A 20,687-nucleotide genomic window follows, 5' to 3' on the forward strand; every position below is an offset into this window, starting at 1 on the left:
GGTCTTACATTTATCAAGTATCTTTCAAGACCACTGGCCATCTCAAAATGCTTTACAACTTACACAAAGAAGTATTTTTGAAATGTAATTATAGTTGCAATGTAGGAAATGCAGCAGCCAATTTACACACCGATAGCTCCCACAAATAGAAATGTGATAATGAGCAGATAGTTTATTTCTTTGCATGTGATGTTAAATAAAAGGTAAATATTATTGACTGGGACACTCAGAAATAACACCCAGCTCTGTTTTAAAATAGTGCAATAGAATTTTTAACAGATACAATGGGCTGAGGAGTGGCAGTTAGATTTGAAGTGGCAGATGGATTTTAATTTAGATAAATGTGAGGCATTGTGTTTTGGTAAGGAAGATCATTGCAGGATGTATACACTTAATGGTAGGGTTCTGGGGAGTATTGCTGAACAAAGAGACATTGGCGTACAGTTTCAAAGTTCCTTGAAAGTGGAGTTGCAGGTAGAGAGTGTATTGAAGAAGGTGTTGGGTATGTTTGCTTTCATTGGCCAGTGGATTGAATATAAGAGTTGGGATGTCCTGTTGCATTTGTACAGGGACATTAGTTATCCACTTTTGGAATGCTGTGTTCAATTCTGGTCTCTCTGCTATAGGAAAGATGTCATTAAACTCAAAATTATGCAAAAAAGATTTTACAAGCATGTTGCCAAGATTGGAGAGTTTAAGTTATGGGAAGAGCCGGAAAAGGAAGGGGCTATTTTCCTTGGAGCATCGGAGGCTGAGGGGTGACCTTTATTGAGGTTTATAAAATCATGAGAATCATGGATAGGGTGAATAGCCAAGGACTTTTTCTCAGGGTAGGGGAGTCCAAAACCAGAGGGCATTGGTGTAGGGTGAGAGGGAAAGATTTAAAAGGTCTCCAAGGGGTAACTTTTTCACACAGAGGCTGGTGTGAGTATGGAATAAGCTGCCAGAGGAAGTGACAGAGTCTGTATGACTGAAGCTGGCAGATGTAGCCTTGGTTTAATGTCTGTTCGTAAAGTGATTACTCTAACAGTCAGGGTGAACTGATTATCACAGACAAAATTAGGAAATGCTTTTGCATTGGGGTTTGAGTGAGTGGTGTTGCCTGGTTGAGTGTAAGGGATTAGGAGGTTTACAGAGCTGAGACAGTAATCAAACAAGAGTACAGTCCTGCACATGAGTGAAGGATCACAAACACAGTGTATACATTGTCACAGCAGCTATCAAATGCAGGATGGTCCTGTAAATACCAAGACTGCTAACAGTGTAGCACTTGCTCAATAGAGCACTCAATTGTCAAACTTGAACTTTGTGCTTAAGCCCTGTAGTTGGCCTTGAACCCAGGACCTTGTGACTCACACACAAGACTGCAAACAGCAGAATGAACAGTTGCAGTTGTGAGGATTGATGTTTGTTATGGCACTTTAACTTTCTCATTAGTCTGTCACCCATATTTCTTTATATCAATGAATCATAGTGTATTTTAATCACGGTAGGGCAGAACAAGTATAACATGTTTTTAGTGCTTCTGGAAAAACTCATTTGATTATTCAGCTCAAGAATGGCAGCAAGATATATTAAAACGCTCTCTGTTTTACATTCCATCTTAAATCCAGCAATGTCATATAGCACTTTAAGGTCAGACTCTGGTGCAATTTTGAAAGTCTTCCAATCAGCCATGACATCCTCTGCCATATGTATCAAAACAAACTTTTGTATTTCGCAAATATGTGGCTGCAATAAATGATCATGTAGATGTGAATTCAATTCTATCCAGTGATGTTATCACTGATTTCAACAGATTACTTCAAATACCACTAGTCTAATGAAGTACATTAACTGTCATTTTACACCCAAGATGAACACATATACCACATTGAAATTGTTAATTTCATTCTTTATTAAAATCTGCCATGAATAAGTTATGCAATGGTCCTGGCTTGGGGATTAAAGGCTGTTTTGGCCATTTCATGCTGCATCTTAAATGAGAGAATCTCTTACTTTCCTGTACAAATGTGACACATCTGATTTCCATGCTCTCTATCATTATAACCTTGCCGGGCCAGTTTGCTAAATGAATGATTGAAGTATTAAACGTGAGGATAGTTTAAACTGTAGAAATTTAATCTATGAATTAAATTAAAATAGCTTTGGACTATTTCAGTTTGGATGTTTTTAAGGCTGTCTCAAAGTAAAACGTCTAATTATTACTAGGTACATCACCCAAACTCCAGAACATAGAACATAGAACATAGAACATTACAGCACAGTACAGGCCCTTCGGCCCTCGATGTTGTGCCGACCTGTCATACCGATCTCAAGCCCATCTAACCTACACTATTCCACGTACGTCCATATGCTTGTCCAATGACGACTTAAATGTACCTAAAGTTGGCGAGTCTACTAACGTTGCAGGCAAAGCGTTCCATTCCCTTATTACTCTGAGTAAAGAAACTACCTCTGACATCTGTCCTATATCTTTCACCCCTCAATTTAAAGCTATGCCCCCTTGTGCTCGCCGTCACCATCCTAGGAAAAAGGCTGTCCCTATCCACCCTATCTAACCCTCTGATTATTTTATATGTTTCAATTAAGTTACCTCTCAACCTTCTTCTCTCTAATGAAAACAGCCCCAAGTCCCTCAGCATTTCCTCGTAAGACCTTCCCTCCATACCAGGCAACATCCTAGTAAATCTCCTCTGCACCCTTTCCAAAGCTTCCACATCCTTCTTATAATGCAGTGACCAGAATTGTACACAATACTCCAAGTGCAGCCGCACCAGAGTTTTGTACAGCTTCACCCCATTCACTTCTTTCATCTTTCATTTGCACTTCCAGATACATTAAACATTTATACGGTTATAACTTATTGTGGTTGAATTATTAACCATGCTTAATAATTCAGTATGATCTTTTTTTCTAGATTCTCTGGAGAATAATGAAAGGGACCCATTGTTGCATAGAACAAAGGCGCAAATACAGTTGATGAGATGAAAGTTGAGATTATAGCTTTTGGGGATTTGCATCAGACATCCTGCATGTTATTTTTCAAGGCCCCAAAAATCAAAATTACAGCAAATGTCCTCGGTGTTTGACCTTCACTCACATAATAAAACAATTAAAAACATGTCTGTACGCTTGCATGAAAACAAAGTTGCTCAAGTATGGCTGTTTGGGATGCTTTCAAAATTGCACTGGAATCTGACCTTAAAGTGACCTGATAGAAGTTTATAACATAAACGGTGGCTCAGTGGTTAGCACTGCAGCCTCACAGCGCCAGGGGCCTGGGTTCGATTCCAGCCTCGGGTAACTCTGTGTGGAGTTTGCACTTTCTCCCTGTGTCTGCGAGGGTTTCTTCCGGGTGCTCCGGTTTCCTCCCACAGTCCAAAGATGTGCAGGCTAGGTGGATTGGCCTTACTAAATTGCCTGTAGCGTTCAGGGGTGTGTGGGTTATAGGGAGATGTGTCTGGGTGGGATGTTTCAAGAGGCAGTGTGGACTTGCTGGGCCACATGGCCTGTTTCCACACAGTAGGGAATCTAATTTAAATAATGAGAGGTTTTGATAGAGTTAATGGTAGCTGTCTTTTCCCTAGGATGGGAGATTTTGAGGCCAGGGGATTTTAAGATGGGAGGAGAGAGATTTAAAAAAGACATGAGGCAATTTTTTTTTACACAGAGTGCTTTGCGTGTGGAATGAAGAGGAAGCGGTGGATGTGGGTACAATTACATCGTTTAGCAGATATTTGGATAAGTACATGAATAGGATAGTTTTGGATGGATATGAGCCAGGAGCAGGCAGGTGCGAGTAGTTTAGTTCGAGATAAAGTTTGGCATGGACTGGTTGGACTGAAGGATCTGTTGCCATGCTGAATGGCTCTATAATTCTATGACTCTACGCTATATAACATTGTTAGGTATAAGATGAAATGTAAGACACAAGGCATTAATTAAGTCAAACTAGAATTAGAAAGGTTCCCAGCTCAATTGTAAGTTTAAATTCAGATTACCAATGGCTCTTTATTTTTCACAAGGCGGACAATCTTCATAGATTCCTCCTCCTCTTCAACTTCAAGGTCATCTGGCATAGGTGGTAGCACAGGATCAAAGGCCTTGCGAGCTACTGTGTCATGAGCTGATAGCACAGCCTGTAATTGTCAACAAAATTTCACATTAGATAATATGCCATTTCTACATCTTTTGTTATCATGCTGTATTGCACCTCTGTATTGTGTACAAGTGGTGGCTAAACGAGCATTAAAGAAAACTTCTTGAGTTTAATATAAATAGATAGTGAGAGAAAAGATTATTTAAATTTCAAAATCATCATCTGTTGATGCTACTTCTAAAATGGATTCTTTGACGGGATGATAGCCAGCACTTGTTGCCCCTCCCCAGTTAAGATGAGTCGATTACTAGACCATTTCAGAAGGTAATTAAGAGCCAACCACATTGCTATGGATCTCCAGGCAAGGTTAGGATGGCACATTTCCTTCCTGATGGGTTTTTATGACAATCCTAATGTTCATTTATATTTTCTACTCAACCTGTTCAATGATGTTATTATACACGCCTGGAGCTAATAGGAATTGAATCTAGGCCTCCTGGTTTAGAGGTAGGGTGCTACCACTTTACCACAATATTATGATAAACAACGAAGTCACCGTGCCATGTGATGCCAGTGAAACGGGTCTTGGAACAACCCTAATTCAACAAAGTCAACTGGTTGCATTTGTATCTGGGGACATTAAGACAAAGACAAAGACCTTTATGATCAAGAAAGAAGGCCTGGCCATTGTCTTTGGTTGTGAACATTTTAACCAATATATACTTGGAAGACTCAAAGGGACAGTTGAGTCTGACCACAAACCATTTTCTTCAAGTCTCTACTATCTGTTCCAAAGGCTCTGCATAGAATGTTACTCCGATTGCAGGAATACCAACTACATGTTTTTTTTTTCATTAACAGGATGAGGACGTCGCTGGCCAGCCAGCATGTATTGTCCATCCCTAACTGCCCAGAGGACAGTTCAGAGTCAACCACATTGCTATGGGTCTGGAGTCACATGTAGGCCAGACTATGTAAGAATAGCAATTTCCTTCCCTAAAGGGCCTTAGTGAATTCTTAATTCCACATATCTTTATTGAATTCAAATTCCGCCATCTGTTGTGACAGGATTCGAACCCAGATCCACAGAATGTTATCTGGGTCTCTGGATTAACAGTCCAGCAATAATACCACTAGGCCAGTGCCTCCCTGTGACATAGAGGCAAGGGAAGTAGATGCATATTGTAGACATGCTGTTGAGAGTAGGTCACTTATTAAAGAAAATGTAGGGTGCTACAATAGAGTGTGAAATCCTCCAGATTCAATATGAAGCAGCAGCTCAACATTTCTAGAGGTTATCAATTCAACAAAGACACTAAAAATAACAGACAAAGGCCTTCCTCAAATCAAGCAAGCTATCCAATGAATCTCTAATTGTTGCAAGAAATAATGGTAAAAGAATGGCTGAAAAGCATCATGGACACACCTGAAGTTTAAGAGCATATAGAAATGACTTGATAGCCCAAGGCAGCATATTGTACACAGGTCGTGAAGTAGTTATCCTGAAAGGGCCGAGAAGAAAGATGCTATATCATATCTGGTCAAGCCATCAAGGAATCAAATTAAGTCTGAAGAAGGCAAAAAATATGCTCTACTGGCTTAACATGAGCAACAAAATCAAGTACCACATCAGCTAGTGTTAGGCTTGCAGAGAGGATCAATCAAAGCAGCTGGAGAGCTGCTGATGACATATGACATTCCAGGTTGACAATGGAACAAGCTGGGATAGATTTCTTTACACTGGCAGGAACTGATTATCCTGTCAGAATACTCTACTATTTCTGATGACTGGGAGGTAGACTAGTTTACTTCAGTTAGCACCACAGAGATTGTTGAATGCTTAAAATTAAATTCCAGCCATCATAATATTCTTGGCATTGTCATGAGTGAAAATGGCCTTCAGTTAATGAGTTAAAAAGTCAGTTTCTTCACCAAGATTGGGAAATTCAACGCCGTACACCATCCTTCTAATATCCCCAGTCAAATGGAAAGACTGAGGTGGCAGTAAAATTTGCCAAAGGATTCTTCCAGAAGTTGTGTAAATTCCATACAGATGTAGAGAAGGCAATCCTCGAGGGGCAAAACACATGGAAAGCTATAGAAAGTAGTCCCAATACAAAAACAAATTTCAGGCTGTTTGCAAACTCTTCTTCCAATATCAAAAAATAAACAGTTGTGAGAGAAAGAAAGCTAAAGGAAAAGGCAGAAAGACAATTTTCATTTTGACAAGACTGCTAAACCCTTGCCAGAGCTGAGTATCGGAGAGTCAGTCAGGGCACAAACATTCAACAATTTCAATAGAAGTTAGCCAAAGAGACATTGTGGTACATGTTTTGAACAGTTGTCACCTCAAGAAGTGAACGACTAGATATCATCTTAAGTGCAGGGACACACATCCAACTGCAAAATCTGTTCCTCAACTGAACATGGCTGATTGAGGAAAGGTGATCTAATCTCCTATACAGATTGATCATCAGATACGGAGGTCCGTCACAACCAAACAACAGAAGTAGAACAACGATGGTTGCTTTGGTAACAACAACTCATGGAAGTTGACCTTCATGACAAAATTCCATGTTAATACTCTGGTAGTCTGCTGTTTAAGGCCTCACACTCTCTCTGGATGCAGCTGCTTAGAAGGCAGATAGGTTATGTTTAAATAGAACCACTGCCCATTATTTGATGCACATTGCAGAGGACTCCCTCCCCCGGTCTGAAATCAGTAGCTTCTCACAAATTGAATCCATGCATTGCAGTCCAAACACCAGAGGTGTTGGCATCTGTGAATGGTCTCAGTGTTGGGTTTCCAAGAATCCAGCCGGGTATATCTACAAATAATTAATACTGCAAGAATACCATATAGATAGTATTTTGCTTTTCCACTTAAATAACCAGCAGCAACTCCCCTTCCCATGAGTATCTCACTTGTGTTACTCACTTGAACAAACTCCAGCAAAAGTGGGGCAGCACAGTGGCTCAGTGGTTAGCACTGCAGCCTCACAGCCCAGGGACCCGGGTTCAATTCCCGCCTCGGGCGACTGTCTGTGTGGAGTTTGCACATTCTCCCTGTGTCTGCGTGGGTTTCCTCCGGGTGCTCCGGTTTCCTCCCACAGTCCAAAGATGTGCAGGCTGGGTGGATTGGCCATGCTAAATTGCCCGTAGTGTTCAGGGGTGTGTGGGTTACAGGGAGATGGGTCTGGGTGGGATGTTTCAAGGGGCGGTGTGGACTTGTTGGGCTGAAGGGCCTGTTTCCACACTGAAGGGAATCTAATCTGCCCTGAAGGATTTGGATTTCATTTTGAAAAGAGTATATTTAGTATAAGTGAGAAGGGTCAAGTAGAGGTGATAAAAGAGGAACTAGGAATTAGTTGGTTGAGAACCAAAGTGATTTGGATTTCATGAGGCTAGTTTTACAAAAGAATGTTGCGATTAGTGTCCTGTTGTATTTCAAATAATGAAATAATACACAATGTCTAATGATTATGGAAAAGATCTCAAGCTGCACCTAGTCAGCCATACAGTGAATATGGCTCCTAGTGAGGAATGGTGGGCCAAATGGCCGATTTCTACGCTGTAACAGTTTAATTCTGAAAATGCTGGCAAACTGGCATATCAACTGGATGTTTCTGTTTATATCTTTATGGGCCAGCCCATCACTGTTCTTGCCTCTGCAACCCTTCCAAAATTCAGCTTATTATATCTTTCCAAGAATTGTTCAACACCACACCTGGCAGAGCCAGGCCCCAGATGACCTCTGAGTGCTGGTGCATGTTGGTATAGTTGTTATGTTTTTCAGTCCAGTGAGATTACTAACGAAATCCCGATAGATTGGCTGGTGCTGAGTAGCTAGTATACTACTGTACTAATTATGAATGTGATTGTAATTAGATGAAGTTGTTTTGGTGTTAAGGGGTTATGAAAAACATGATGAAAAACACAAAGGATTGTTTTCAATTCTGTAAATGGAGTGAAATTGAGGAGTTTAAAAATAGTTTGTGAAATAACTGCACTGTGGCCGGTATCCCATCACCAATTTGACCTTCATTTACAGATAGAAGGAACTGCAGATGCTGGAGAATCTGAGATACCAAGGTATAGAGCTGGATGAACACAGCAGGCCAAGGAACATCAGAGGAGTAGGAAGGCTGACGTTTCGGGCCTAGACCCTTCTTCAGAAATGGGGGAGGGGAAGGGGGTTCAGAAATAAACAGGGAGAGGGGGGAGGCGGATAGAAGATGGATAGAGGAGAAGATAGGTGGAGAGGAGACAGACAGGTCAAAGTGACGGGGATGGAGTCAGTAAAGGTGAGTGTAGGTGGGGAGTTAGGGAGGGGATAGGTCAGTCCAGGGAGGATGGACAGATCAAGGGGGTGGGATGAGGCTAGGAGGTCAGACATGGTGGTGGGGCTTGGGGTAGGAGGATGGGATAGGTGGGAGGAAGGACAGGTTAGGGACGCAGGGACACACTGGGCTGGTTTTGGGATGCGGCAGGGAGAGGGGAGATTTTGACACTTGTGAGGTCCTGCAGTGCCACAACGATACCACCTGAAGGTTGCAGGAACAGCAACTCATATTCCGCTTGGGAACCCTTCAGCCCAACGGTATCAATGTGGACTTCACAAGCTTCAAAATCTCCGCTCCCGCTACTGCATCCCAAAACCAGCCCAGCTCAACCCCGCCTCCCTAACCCGTTCTTCGTCTCACCTATCCCCTCCTCCCACCTCAAGCCCCACACCCATCTCCTACCTACTACCCTCATCCCGCCCCCTTGACCTGTTCGTCCTCCCTGGACTGATCTACCCCCTCCCTACCTTTCCACCTACAGTCACCTTTACTGGCTCCATTCCCGCTTCTTTGACCTGTCTGTTTCCTCTCCACCTATCTTCTCCTCTATCCAACTTCTATCCACCTCCCTCTCTCTTCCTGTTTATTTCAGAACCCCCTTCCCCTCTCCCATTTCTGAAGAAGGGTCTAGGCCCAAAACATCAGCTTTCCTGCTCCTCTGATGCTGCTCGGCCTGCTGTGTTCATCCAACTCTACACCTTTTTATCGCTTGCCCTTCATTTACCTGTGCACAGTACACTGGCTCTGAGCAGCCAGCTCAGAGTCAGTGCCTGAAGTCAGGATACTCTCTGAATCCCTATCAGCCAGCGCTCCCTGACTGGCCCAGGTTAACAGCCCCAATCAAGGACCCCATAGCCAATGAGATCCATTTGGCTGCAATCATTACAGTTTGGTGCTTTTTTTTAAAGAATGCATTTTCTCAATGATTAGCTTATAGTGCATTTTTACACTAATGTATTTGGTTAATATGGACATCGTTGAATGTGTATCTGGCATGAGACTGGCCGTTACTAAACAGACAACACTTTCTCCCTTTTTATATCAGCATAAAATCTATTTTGACATAATCTTGATTTAAAAATAAAGACAGCCTCACCTACTCTATTAGATTTGCAATCAACCTTATTCATTCTTTTTGACTCTATTTGTCAGTGCTATAATCTGTTTGTTGTCCAAAGTTCAGATAAAGAGGGCAAGTGATGCTCAGCACAATCAATTATTTTCCCAGGTGAGATTTAATGAACGTGTAGAGTTGGGTTACATGTATAATTTCCAAAGGCTAATTTCAAGGTATTCTCTTGGCTGGAGAATATTATGTGGTGTGCATGATTTCAGTTGAGAAGAGAAGATATACATCTGTTTCTGAAGGAGGGTCACTGGATCCAAAAAGGTAACTGTGATTTCTCTCCAGAGATGTTACCAGACCTGCTGAGTTTTCCCAGCAATTTCTCTTTGTGGTTTCTGATTTCCAGCATCCATCATTCTTTTGGATTTATTTTGTTCATTATATGTAATCTTTATCACTTTTAAGATTTACGATGGCTGGAAGAAGGGAAAGACCATACTTAAGTACATTGTGTTTCATGAACCTCGGATGTTTGAAAGCACGTATGTGTCAGTGGAGTAGTGTTGAAGTGTTGTAATGTAAAGAATGCAGACACAAACTCATAGGGTCAGCCAGCACAGAAACATGACCTTTTGGTTCAACCACTCCATACCAACTGTGTTTCTGAACTAATCTGCCTGCATTTTGTCCATATCCCTCCAAACATTTCTTATTCATGTATTTATCTTAATGTCTTTTAAATATTGTAACTGTAGCCACATCTACCATTTTCTGTGGAAGTTCATTCTAAACACAAATCACTCCCTGTAAATAAAAATGCTCCTCCATGTCTTTTGAAATCTTCCTTCTCTCACCTTAAAAATGCCCCCCAGTCTTGAAATCCCCACTCTAGGGAAAAGACACCTGCCATTTGCATTATCTATACCCCTCAAGATTTTATAAACTTCTGTAGGGTCACCCCTTAACCTCCTACACTCCAGTGAAAGAAGTCCCAGCCTATCCAGACTGTCTTTATAACTCAAACCCCCCTTTCCTAGTAAATCTCTTCTGAACGCTCTCTAGCTTAATACCCTTCCTGTAACAGGGAGACCAGTACAGGTCATAGTATTCCAGAAGTGGCCTCATTAATGGTCTATGCAACTGCAACATAACATCCCAAATCCTATGCTCAAAGGGCTGAGCAATGAAGGTAAGCATGCACACTGAGGTTCCATAAACATTATATGACAATTAACCGATTTATTTTAGTAAAACTGATTCAAAGTAAATGCTGGTCAGAACATCATGCCTGTATTGTTTGAACATTTCCTTTGCGATTTTACCTCTATTTCTGAGGGTAGATAGATGATGGACTTAATGTATCGTCTGAAAACTACTGAACTATAAAAACAAGCTGAGATTAGGTGTTAATTTTTTGTTGCTTGAACTTCTGACTCAGAAGCAAGACAGTGCAAGAGCTTACTTGAAATTCTGAGCACTTTTCTGTGCACTTTTTAAATTTTGTCGTAGTAGGCATTCTCCATATTGAATGTGAATAAATGTATGGATTTCACTAGGAATTAATGACATTCCTGAATAAATACTAATCAAGTAGTCCAAAATTAATAGTGATAGTTATTTACTTACAATGAAATGCTTTGTACTAAAATAAAAGCTTTACCTGGATGTGTGGCTTGGCCAATAACTGCATTAGTTCTCTCATGTCATTGTTGTTCTGTCCACTCTGCAGCTCTTCTGATATCTATGAGAAAACAGTGATGACAAAGATGTGAAAATGACATATTTGTGTTTCACCTTAAAACAACCCTTTAAACGTATCTCAAGTGCTGGGCACAAAATTAATTAGAAATAAAGATGAACAATGCAGTGTAGGATAGGGATAAGGGGTAGCAGATTTAAAACAGAGAAGAGAAAAATGATTTCTTAAAGAGCTGAGAATCTATGGAATTCACAACCCCAGAAGAAGGGAGGATAACACGAGGGTATCGAATTAATTTGAGGAGGGTATAGATTTTTAATTAGTAATGCAGTAATAGATTAAAGGGAATGGGTAGGAAAGTGGAGCTGCTGCTGTGATGTCATCAGCCATGATTGTATTAAATGGTGAGCAGGCTCGAGGGGATGAACTGCTTACTCCTACGCCTAGTTATGTTCATATGTCATGGTCAGCAGTCACCATACATGTTCAAGGACACCTTGAACTATGCAGAGCCAGGTTCAGGACCCTGTGCCACCAAATGGCTGCTGAGGTTTCCTTACAGAGAGCTTAATGGAACAATTCACATTACTGTTCTGAAAGCTCCCTGATTTACCACACCACCTTTCTATAGTCGCCAGGTTAACAACATCCTCCTTCATTATGCCGTAGTTTTGTTAATGCAACATGTAGCATTTCAAGTTAATAGATGGTTACTGAGACCATGTTTCTTTCATTCTTTAGACAGTTCATAGCAAGAGCCACTACCAGAAGCAGAAGATGCCTGACACTCAAGGCAAGAGTAATGGGCTGATGTGCCATTCCCTGAGGAATCAGTTTAATATTTTGACAGGCTTAATATTACTTTGTCCTCAAGATTGACATGAACTGTCCCAAAGCTGTGTTCTACAAAATGGACCCAATAAGTAAGGAAATGGATATCAGTCTTGTGAAAGATGGAGTCCAGTATTTTAGAATGTTTACTTACTTTGGTTCTGATTTTGGATTAAATATAATCTTTGACAGGATTTTTATTAGTATGAAGATAAAAAGGGAAAAACTGAGCGGCCTTCACCTTAACAATGTATAGGAAGCTTGTAGAAAACAATGTGAAGAAGGTGCAATCTGATAAGAAAACTACCTTATCTCACAATAAGACACTTCATGTTTTCCTTCTTGTCACGATAGCTGTCTAATCTGAGAGTACAGATGTTTGGCAAACATAAGGGCCAAAATTCATAAAAATGTTTCAACCTCTCAAATTATACCTATAACCATAATATTTTCGCCTTGGTTAGTGAGTTCAGCTTGTTTTTTTTTGTTTTCACTTTCCATATTCCATTGATTTGGAGTCATTTAAGGGAATAGTTGCGTAGTGGGTATGTTATTGGACTAATAGTTCTGAGGCCTGGCCGAATGAACCAGAGACTTGAGAGTTTGAATCATATCATGGCTCCTGTGAAATTTAAATTCAGTATTGTGTAAACACTAAAATCAATATTAGTAACCGTGAAGTTACCAGACTGTTGCAAAACCTCATTGTGTTCAATAATACCCTGATCTATATATGAAGCTAGTCCTTCAATAATATGGTTGGCTCTGAAATGACCGAAACAGCTCCACAGGTAAAAGTAGTGAATGCTGCTTTGCTCATGGCACTCATTTCCCAAAAAAGAATTTAAATATATGCAATACACAAGTCTTCGTAGGAACAGAAATAAAACCTAACACAAACCCAACCAGTAATGTCACTGTTTGTTCTGTCTAAGTGTTACTCATAAATATGATTTATTCACAAGCTTTCCAAGTGTTTTCGTTCCCAAATGAGTTACAAATGTTGACAAAACTTCTGGGAGTGCAAATCGTGACACTCCAGCTTCATTCTTCATACCCCTTAATTCTAGAAACATGTCTAATTACCGACTGCATTCATTTAATGCCCACTTCAATTGCCCAAATTTCAAGGAATGTCATGTAATTGAAGTAGTCAATGTATTTTTAGGATCCTGGGTAATTGGCAATCACTGTAACTGTAATTTGTTCAATGGTAGTTTTAATAATAAATTTAAAGGTACACTTCTCGGTTACCTTCGTTTTTTAATTGTATTTAATTTAATCACATTCTTGATTTGATCTCTTTTTTTTATGTACTAAAAGTTTATTACCGATAGCAAAATAGTTATAGCCCTACATATAAAGAACATTCTAAAGGAAATACACAGATAGAGAAACAAATATGCAATTTATTAGGCAACCAAATGAAATAGCTCCCCTTTTCTAATTTATCACTGGCCTGGCTTACCCTGGACAATAAATAAAGATATGGAGAAGGAAATAGATGCCTTTGAAATATAGATCCTGAGACATATATTACAAATTATTATACAGACCATAGAAGACAAATAAAAAGGTGCTTGAAGTTGGAACAGCAAAAATATTTTTTAAAAATGATATTCAGAAAAGAAACTGACAGTATGAGTTTGTGGACTTGCTCACTGAGCTGGAGTACAAAGAACAAAGAACGATGAAAAGTACAGCCCAGGAACTGGGCCTTCGGCCCTCCAAGCTTACGCCGATCCAGATCCTCTATCTAAACCTGTCACCTATTATCCAAGGATCTGTATCCCTCTGCTCCCTGCCCATTCATGTATCTGCCTCGATACATCTTAAATGACACTATCGTGCCCGCCTCTACCACCTCCGCTGGCAACACGTTCCAGGCATCCACGACCCTCTGCGTAAAGAACTTTCCATGCATATCTCCCTTAAACTCTTCCCCTCTCACCTTGAAATCATGACCCCTAGTAATTAAGTCCCCCACTCTGAGAAAAAGCTTCTTGCTATCCATGCTGTCTATACCTCTCATGATTTTGTAGACCTCAATCAGGTCCCCCCTCATTCTCCGAATTTCTATTGTAAATAATCCTAATCTACTCAACATCCCTTCATAGCTAGCGCCCTCCATACCAGTCAACATCCTGGTGAACCTCCTCTGCACCCTCTCCAAAGCATCCACATCCCTTTGGCAATGTGGCGGCCAGAACTGTATGCAGTATTCCCAATGTGGTCGAACCAAAGTCCAATGCAACTGTAACATGACCTGCCAACTCTTGTACTCAATACCCTGTCCGATGAATGAAAGCATGCCGTATTCCTTCTTGACCTCTCTATCATCCTGCATTGCCATCTTCAGGGTACAATGGACCTGAAAACCCAAATCTCTCTGTGTATCAATTGTCCCCAGTGCTTTTCAATTTACAGTACAGTTCGCTCTTGAATTGGATCTTCCAAAATGCATCACCTCGCATTTGCCTGGATTGAACTCCACCTGCCATTTCTCCGCCCAATTCTCCAACCTATCTATATTCTGCTGCATTCTCCGACCGTCCCCTTCACTATCTGCTACTCCACCAATCTTTGTGTCAGCTGAAAACTTGCTAATCAGACCATCTATCCCTTCCTCCAGATCATGTATGTATATCACAAACAACAGTGGTCCCAACACGGATCCCTGTGGAACACCACTGGCCACAGATGTCCATTTTGAGAAACTCTCTTCCACTACAACTCTGTCTCCTGTTGCCCAGCCAGTTTTCTATCCATCTAGTTAGTACACCCTGGATCCCATGTGACTTCACTTTCTCCATCAGCCTACCATGGGGAACCTTATTCAATGCCTTACTGAAGTCCATGTATATGACATCTACAGCCCTTCCCTCATTTATCAACTTTGTCATTTCTTCAAGGAATTCTATCAAGCTGGGAAGACATGACATTCCCTGCACAATACCATGCGCTTATCACTAATAAGCCCATTTTCTTCCAAATGTAAATAGACCCTATCCCTCAGTGTCTTCTCCAGCAGCTTCCCCACCACTGACGTCAGGCTCACTGGTCTATAATTACCTGGATTATCCTTGTTACCCTTCTTAAACAACAGGACAACATTAGCAATTCCCCAGTCCTTCAGGACCTCTCCCTTGCTCAAGGATGCTGAAAAGATATCTGTTAAGGCCCCAGTTATTTCTCTCTTGCTTCCCTCAGTAACCTGGGATAGATCCCAAATGGGCCTGAGTACTCGTCCACCCCAATGCCTTTTAGAATACCCAACACTTCCCTCCTCCTTATGCCACCTTGACCTCGGAGTGTTTGATTTCATAAGTTTTGTTACCCTGCTCGGTGATATTGTCAGTGCATCTCTGGTGAAGTGTTGGTGTTCTGTCCTGCATGTTATTTATATGCCTTGTATTGCTGGGGTTGTTGGCATTATGTCCGGTTCTGTTTTTCAGTGGTTAGTATATTGGGTCCGGTTCAATGTGTTTGTTAATGGAGTTCCAGTTGGAATGCCAGACCTCCAGGAATTCCCTGACACGCCTCTTTTTGGCTTGTGCTATTATGGATGCATTATCCCAGTTGAATTTGTGTCCTTCTTTGTCCGTGTGTGTTGAGAGCAGTGAGAATTGGTCATGTCTCTTGGTGGCTTGTTGGTGTTTGTGTATCCTTATTGGCAGTTTTCTTCCAGTTTGGCCCGTGTAATAGTTTTCACAGGGCTTGCATGGTATTTTATATCTTGCATTAGTTTTATTGGTTGTAGGTATGGGATCCTTTACATTCGTCAGTAGCTATCACAGGTTGGTTGTTGGTTTGTGGATTACCCTGACACCTAGGAGTCTGAGTAATATTGTGCCCATCTCTAATATGTCTCTGATGTATGGTGGAGTCACTAGTGTGCCTGGCCGTGTTGTATCTTCTTGTTGTGGTCTGTCGCAGAGGTAACAGAGGATTGTGCTTTTTGGGTATCCATTCCTTTTAAGAACTGCGTATAAGTGCTACTATTCTACTTTGCACAGTTCCGGGTTGCTGCAGTATGTTTTGGATCATTTGAGTAATGTCCTGATGCAGCTCCATTTATAGGTGTTGGGGTGGTTGCTAGAGTAATTAAATATCTCTTCTGTAAGTGTGGTCTTACTATATATGCTAGTCTGGAGTTCCCTGTTGTTCTTACATTCTACCATTATATCTAGGTAGGGTAATTGGCTATTGTTCTCTTCTTTTGTGAATTTTATTCAGGTGAGGATGCTTTAGGTATCAGTGGGTTTCTTCTAGTCTTGTGCATTTGATAATCACGAGGGTGTCATCTATGTTGTGGACCCAGAGTTTGGGTCGAAAAGTGAGGAGTGCTGTCTATTCTGCATTATGGCTTCTGCAATTAATCCTGATATTGGAGATCCCATTTGGTATTTTGTTGATTTGTTTGAATGTATGGTCATTGAAGGTGACGTGGGTTGTGAGGCACAGATCCAATGGTTTCAGGGTGCTGTCCTTGTTGATGCTGTTGGTGTTGTGGGGTGCCTGCCTTCCTGATTCACCCAGCTGTGTGGTAATTGTCCCTTTGGCCAGGTTGATGTTTATGGATGTAAATAGTGCTGTTGTGTTGAAGGATATCATTATCTTGTCCTGCTTCTATTCTGGTGTTCTTGATGAAGTTGAGAAATTCTTGGAAGGACTGGATGGAGTGGGTAGTATTGTCAACTAAGTATTTCCGTTTCTGTTGTAGTTCTTTGGAAAGTCAATATGTTGGTGTGCCTGTTAGTAAGACAATGGGTCTCAGGGGGACACCTGGCTTGTGAACCTTGAGGAGTCTCAATAACAAATGGGACAGAACACCAATGCTTCACTGGGTGCCTAGCAGGGTGATGAAACTTCTGCAATCAGACATACTGGCTCAGTGAGCAAGTCTAATACTTCATCCACAACCCGCGCTATGAAACTTCTAAAAAACTTTAAAATTATAGCATTTTGGCCATTTGATCAGAGTTAAAAAGGTACACAGACATCTCCTAGTGTTGACTAATAGAAAGATATGTAGACTTAGGCAAAGTTACATTATGGACTTCAGAGAGTAGTTGAAGACAAACTACAATAGATGTACAAGTGTGGTGCAAGACAGAGAGGATATGATATACCCAAGATATGATGTCACTTGGCAGGGGTAAGTACAAGCAGATGGACAAACTGCCCAATAAAAATAACTGCTTGCCTTGCATTATTTAGTTCTCTACAAACAATGGAATGAAACCTTGGACCAATGAAGTGTGCTTTCAGTCATAAAGCATTTCTTCCAAATTGTCATTTATTGAATAATTTAATTACTCTCACTTACTAAAAGTGCTCTCTATATTCTTTTCAGAATATCCTCCTTCCCTCTTACTTTCTTCTGATTCAAAATTCTGATCCAAGAGAAATGAGTATTCTTTCTTATCCTTCCCAGCTACCCTGAGAATTATATTATCCGAGTGATGATTCAGCTCTGTTCTCAATCTGTTTCAAATTTGATTTCAAATCCCTACACATTCACTGTTCGCTCAGTCTCTTCCTGAATTAATGGACTCTGACCATTGTTAAATTATTTAGGGCAAATGATATTTCATTTAAAAGGAATTTTATTCGCACTGTATAAGTTGCTACAAATATGATCAAATTTCCACTCTTGGCGCAATGATACTCTCAAATATGTTCACCATGCTTTTACTGAATATTAAGAAAGTAGACTTTATACTTTCCTAACTGCTATTAGATTGAGGACAATGACTGACCAAGGGCAGCTTAATTTTGTCCTTATGTCTTTAGCACTACTAACAATACAATGTATTTACTTAGTCTCTATTAATGGTGTCAACATGGCACTTACCTTGGGTAAATAGAGCGCAGATTAGTATACTCCAACATTATAAAAGAATTACCCTTTCAAATCCAAAGTGGAGAAGAGATGTTGCCATGGCAATGTCACTGTACTAGTAACCCAAAGGCTAATCTGGAGACATTGGTTCAATTCCCACCATAGAAGATGGTGGAATTTGAATTCAATGGAAAGTCTGGAATTAAATCTAGGCTAATGACTGCTGTTGTAAAATCCCATCTTGTTCACCTATGCCCTTAGGGAACGAAATTTTGTGCCTGCATGTGACCACAGATCGACAGCAATGTGGTTAACTCTTAAATGCCTTCTGAAATGGCCTCAAGATGTAAACAAGGAGAACTCGGGATAGCCCTGGCTAGTAATATCCACATCTCATACGACAATTCAGATAAAGAAAATCCCTTCAGCTGGTGTAAGAAATGAACCCATGCCATTGGCACTACTAAACCGCTGTCCAGCCTACTGAGCTAATCAACCTGTGTGAGTTGGTAGCATTTGCACATACTCCCGGTGCCTGCGTGGGTTTCCTTCGTGTGCTTTGGTTCTTCCCACAGTACAAAGATGTGCAGGTTAGGTGGATTGGCCATGCTAAACTGCCCATAGTGTCCAGGGATGTGCAGGCTGGGTGGGTTAGCCATGGGAAATGTAGAGTTACAGGGATAGGATGGAGAGGTGGGTCGAGATGGGATGTTCTTCGAAGGATTGATGTGGACCAGATTGGCCGGATGGCCTGTTCCCACACCGTAGGGATCCAATTATTCTATGATTTTAACCCCTGAGAGTAACAAATTTGCAATGCAATCATATGAACAGTGTTATGCTGATTACTAATGGATTTCCATTGCTGACTTATTGTAGCTACTTACATCCTCGGCTAAAGCTGCTGCGCTCTGTAGGGCAGGAGTTGGTCCTTGTCTAACAAACTGTTGCAGTTTCTGATGAATCTGTAATGGAAGCAAAGATTATTTACTCAGCTTTACTCCATCAGCTTTGATTAAGTAAACTGTAAATAAAACAGCCAGGTTTCAGGGGTCAATTGTCCTCTGGATGTTCAGGTATGAAATTGGCATCCTGTAGCATTTAGTGAAGAAAGAAATAATATTGTCAAGGTATGAAAAAATACTTGGAACTGAATCAGATTAAAATCAGGTAACAACAGAAGCCATTAAATCTAATGGTCACTGTTGCAGGTTCCACTCCCGCACATCCCAGATGTCCAAGTTCTTCAAGGACCGCAACTTTCCCCCCACAGTGGTCGAGAACGCCCTTGACTGTGTCTCCCGCATTTCCCGCAACACATCCCTCACACCCCGCCCCCGCCACAACCGCCCAAACAGGATCCCACTCGTTCTCACACACCACCCCACCAACCTCCGGATACAATGCATCATCCTCTGACACTTCCGCCATCTACAATCCGACCCCACCACTCAAGACTGTTTTCCATCCCCACCCCTGTCTGCTTTCCGGAGAGATCACTCTCTCCGTGACTCCCTTGTTCGCTCCACACTGCCCTCCAACCCCACCACATCCGGCACCTTCCCTTGCAACCGCAGGAAGTGCTACACTTGCTCCCACACCTCCTCCCTCACCCCTATCCCAGGCCCCAAGATGACTTTCCACATTAAGCAGAGGTTCACCTGCACATCTGCCAATGTGGTATACTGCATCCACTGTACCCGGTGTGGCTTCCTCTACATTGGGGAAACCAAGCGGAGGCTTGGGGACCGCTTTGCAGAACACCTCCGCTCGGTTCGCAATAAACAACTGCACCTCCCAGTCGCAAACCATTTCCACTCCCCTTCCCATTCTTTAGATGACATGTCCATTATGGGCCTCCTGCAGTGCCACAATGATGCCACCCGAAGGTTGCAGGAACAGCAACTCATATTCCGTTTGGGAACCCTGCAGCCCAATGGTATCAATGTGGACTTCACCAGCTTCAAAATCTCCCTTCCCCCACCGCATCCCAAAACCAGCCCAGTTCGTCCCCTCCCCCCACTGCACCACACAACCAGCCTAGCTCTTCCCCTCCACCCACTGCATCCCAAAACCAGTCCAACCTGTCTCTGCCTCCCTAACCTGTTCTTCCTCCCACCCATCCCTTCTTCCCACCCCAAGCTGCACCTCCATCTCCTACCTACTAACCTCATCCCACATCCTTGACCTGTCCATCTTCCCTGGACTGACCTATCCCCTCCCTACCTCCCCACCTATACTGTCCTCTCCACCTTTCTTCTTTTCTCTCCATCTTCGATCCGCCTCCCCCTCTCTCCCTATTTATTCCAGAACCCTCACCCCATCCCCTTCTCTGATGAATGGTCTAGGCCCGAAACGTCAGCTTTTGTGCTCCTGAGATGCTGCTTGGCCTGCTGTGTTCATCCAGCCTCACGTTCTATTATCATGGATTCTCCAGCATCTGCAGTTCCCATTATCACTAATATAATACAAATACATGTTTTTACAAGGGATTAAAGCAGGTTAAATTTTCAATTGTTAGTACAGAACTTAAGTATGGCTGAAAAAAATCCATTTTGTTGAATCTTTTCATCTTATGCTTATCAAGACAATTTGCAAGAATATCAATTTTGGGGGATGCTGCTGGGCCTGCGGTGTTCATTTCATTATAATGGTCACTGTTTATTGATTTACAAAAATTGCCATCAATATTACGTTTTAATTCAACGTTGCATGAAATAAACACCAACCAAGATTATTGATGTGGTCACCAACTCTATTCAAATATTAAATATGAATAACCTCTCCCTTAAGCCAGGGTT

General features: G+C 41.6%; 1 protein-coding gene across 6 annotated transcripts in view; it reads right to left on the minus strand.

Moving 5' to 3' along the window:
* Positions 1–20,687, minus strand: part of LOC125466345 (MAGUK p55 subfamily member 3-like) — a 98,806-nt gene that overhangs the window by 49,766 nt on the left and 28,353 nt on the right. For all 6 annotated transcript variants that reach the window (XM_048560734.2, XM_048560732.2, XM_048560735.2 and 3 more), the window contains exons 4-6: positions 18,774–18,851; positions 11,172–11,252; positions 4,005–4,142 (exon numbers count right to left, since the gene is read on the minus strand). In XM_048560734.2, coding sequence (XP_048416691.1) covers positions 4,005–4,142; positions 11,172–11,252; positions 18,774–18,851 — 297 coding nt within the window. The remainder of the gene's footprint in view (positions 1–4,004; positions 4,143–11,171; positions 11,253–18,773; positions 18,852–20,687) is intronic.

Source organism: Stegostoma tigrinum, chromosome 31 (genome assembly GCF_030684315.1).
Source record: "Stegostoma tigrinum isolate sSteTig4 chromosome 31, sSteTig4.hap1, whole genome shotgun sequence".
NCBI classification, from domain to species: domain Eukaryota; kingdom Metazoa; phylum Chordata; class Chondrichthyes; order Orectolobiformes; family Stegostomatidae; genus Stegostoma; species Stegostoma tigrinum.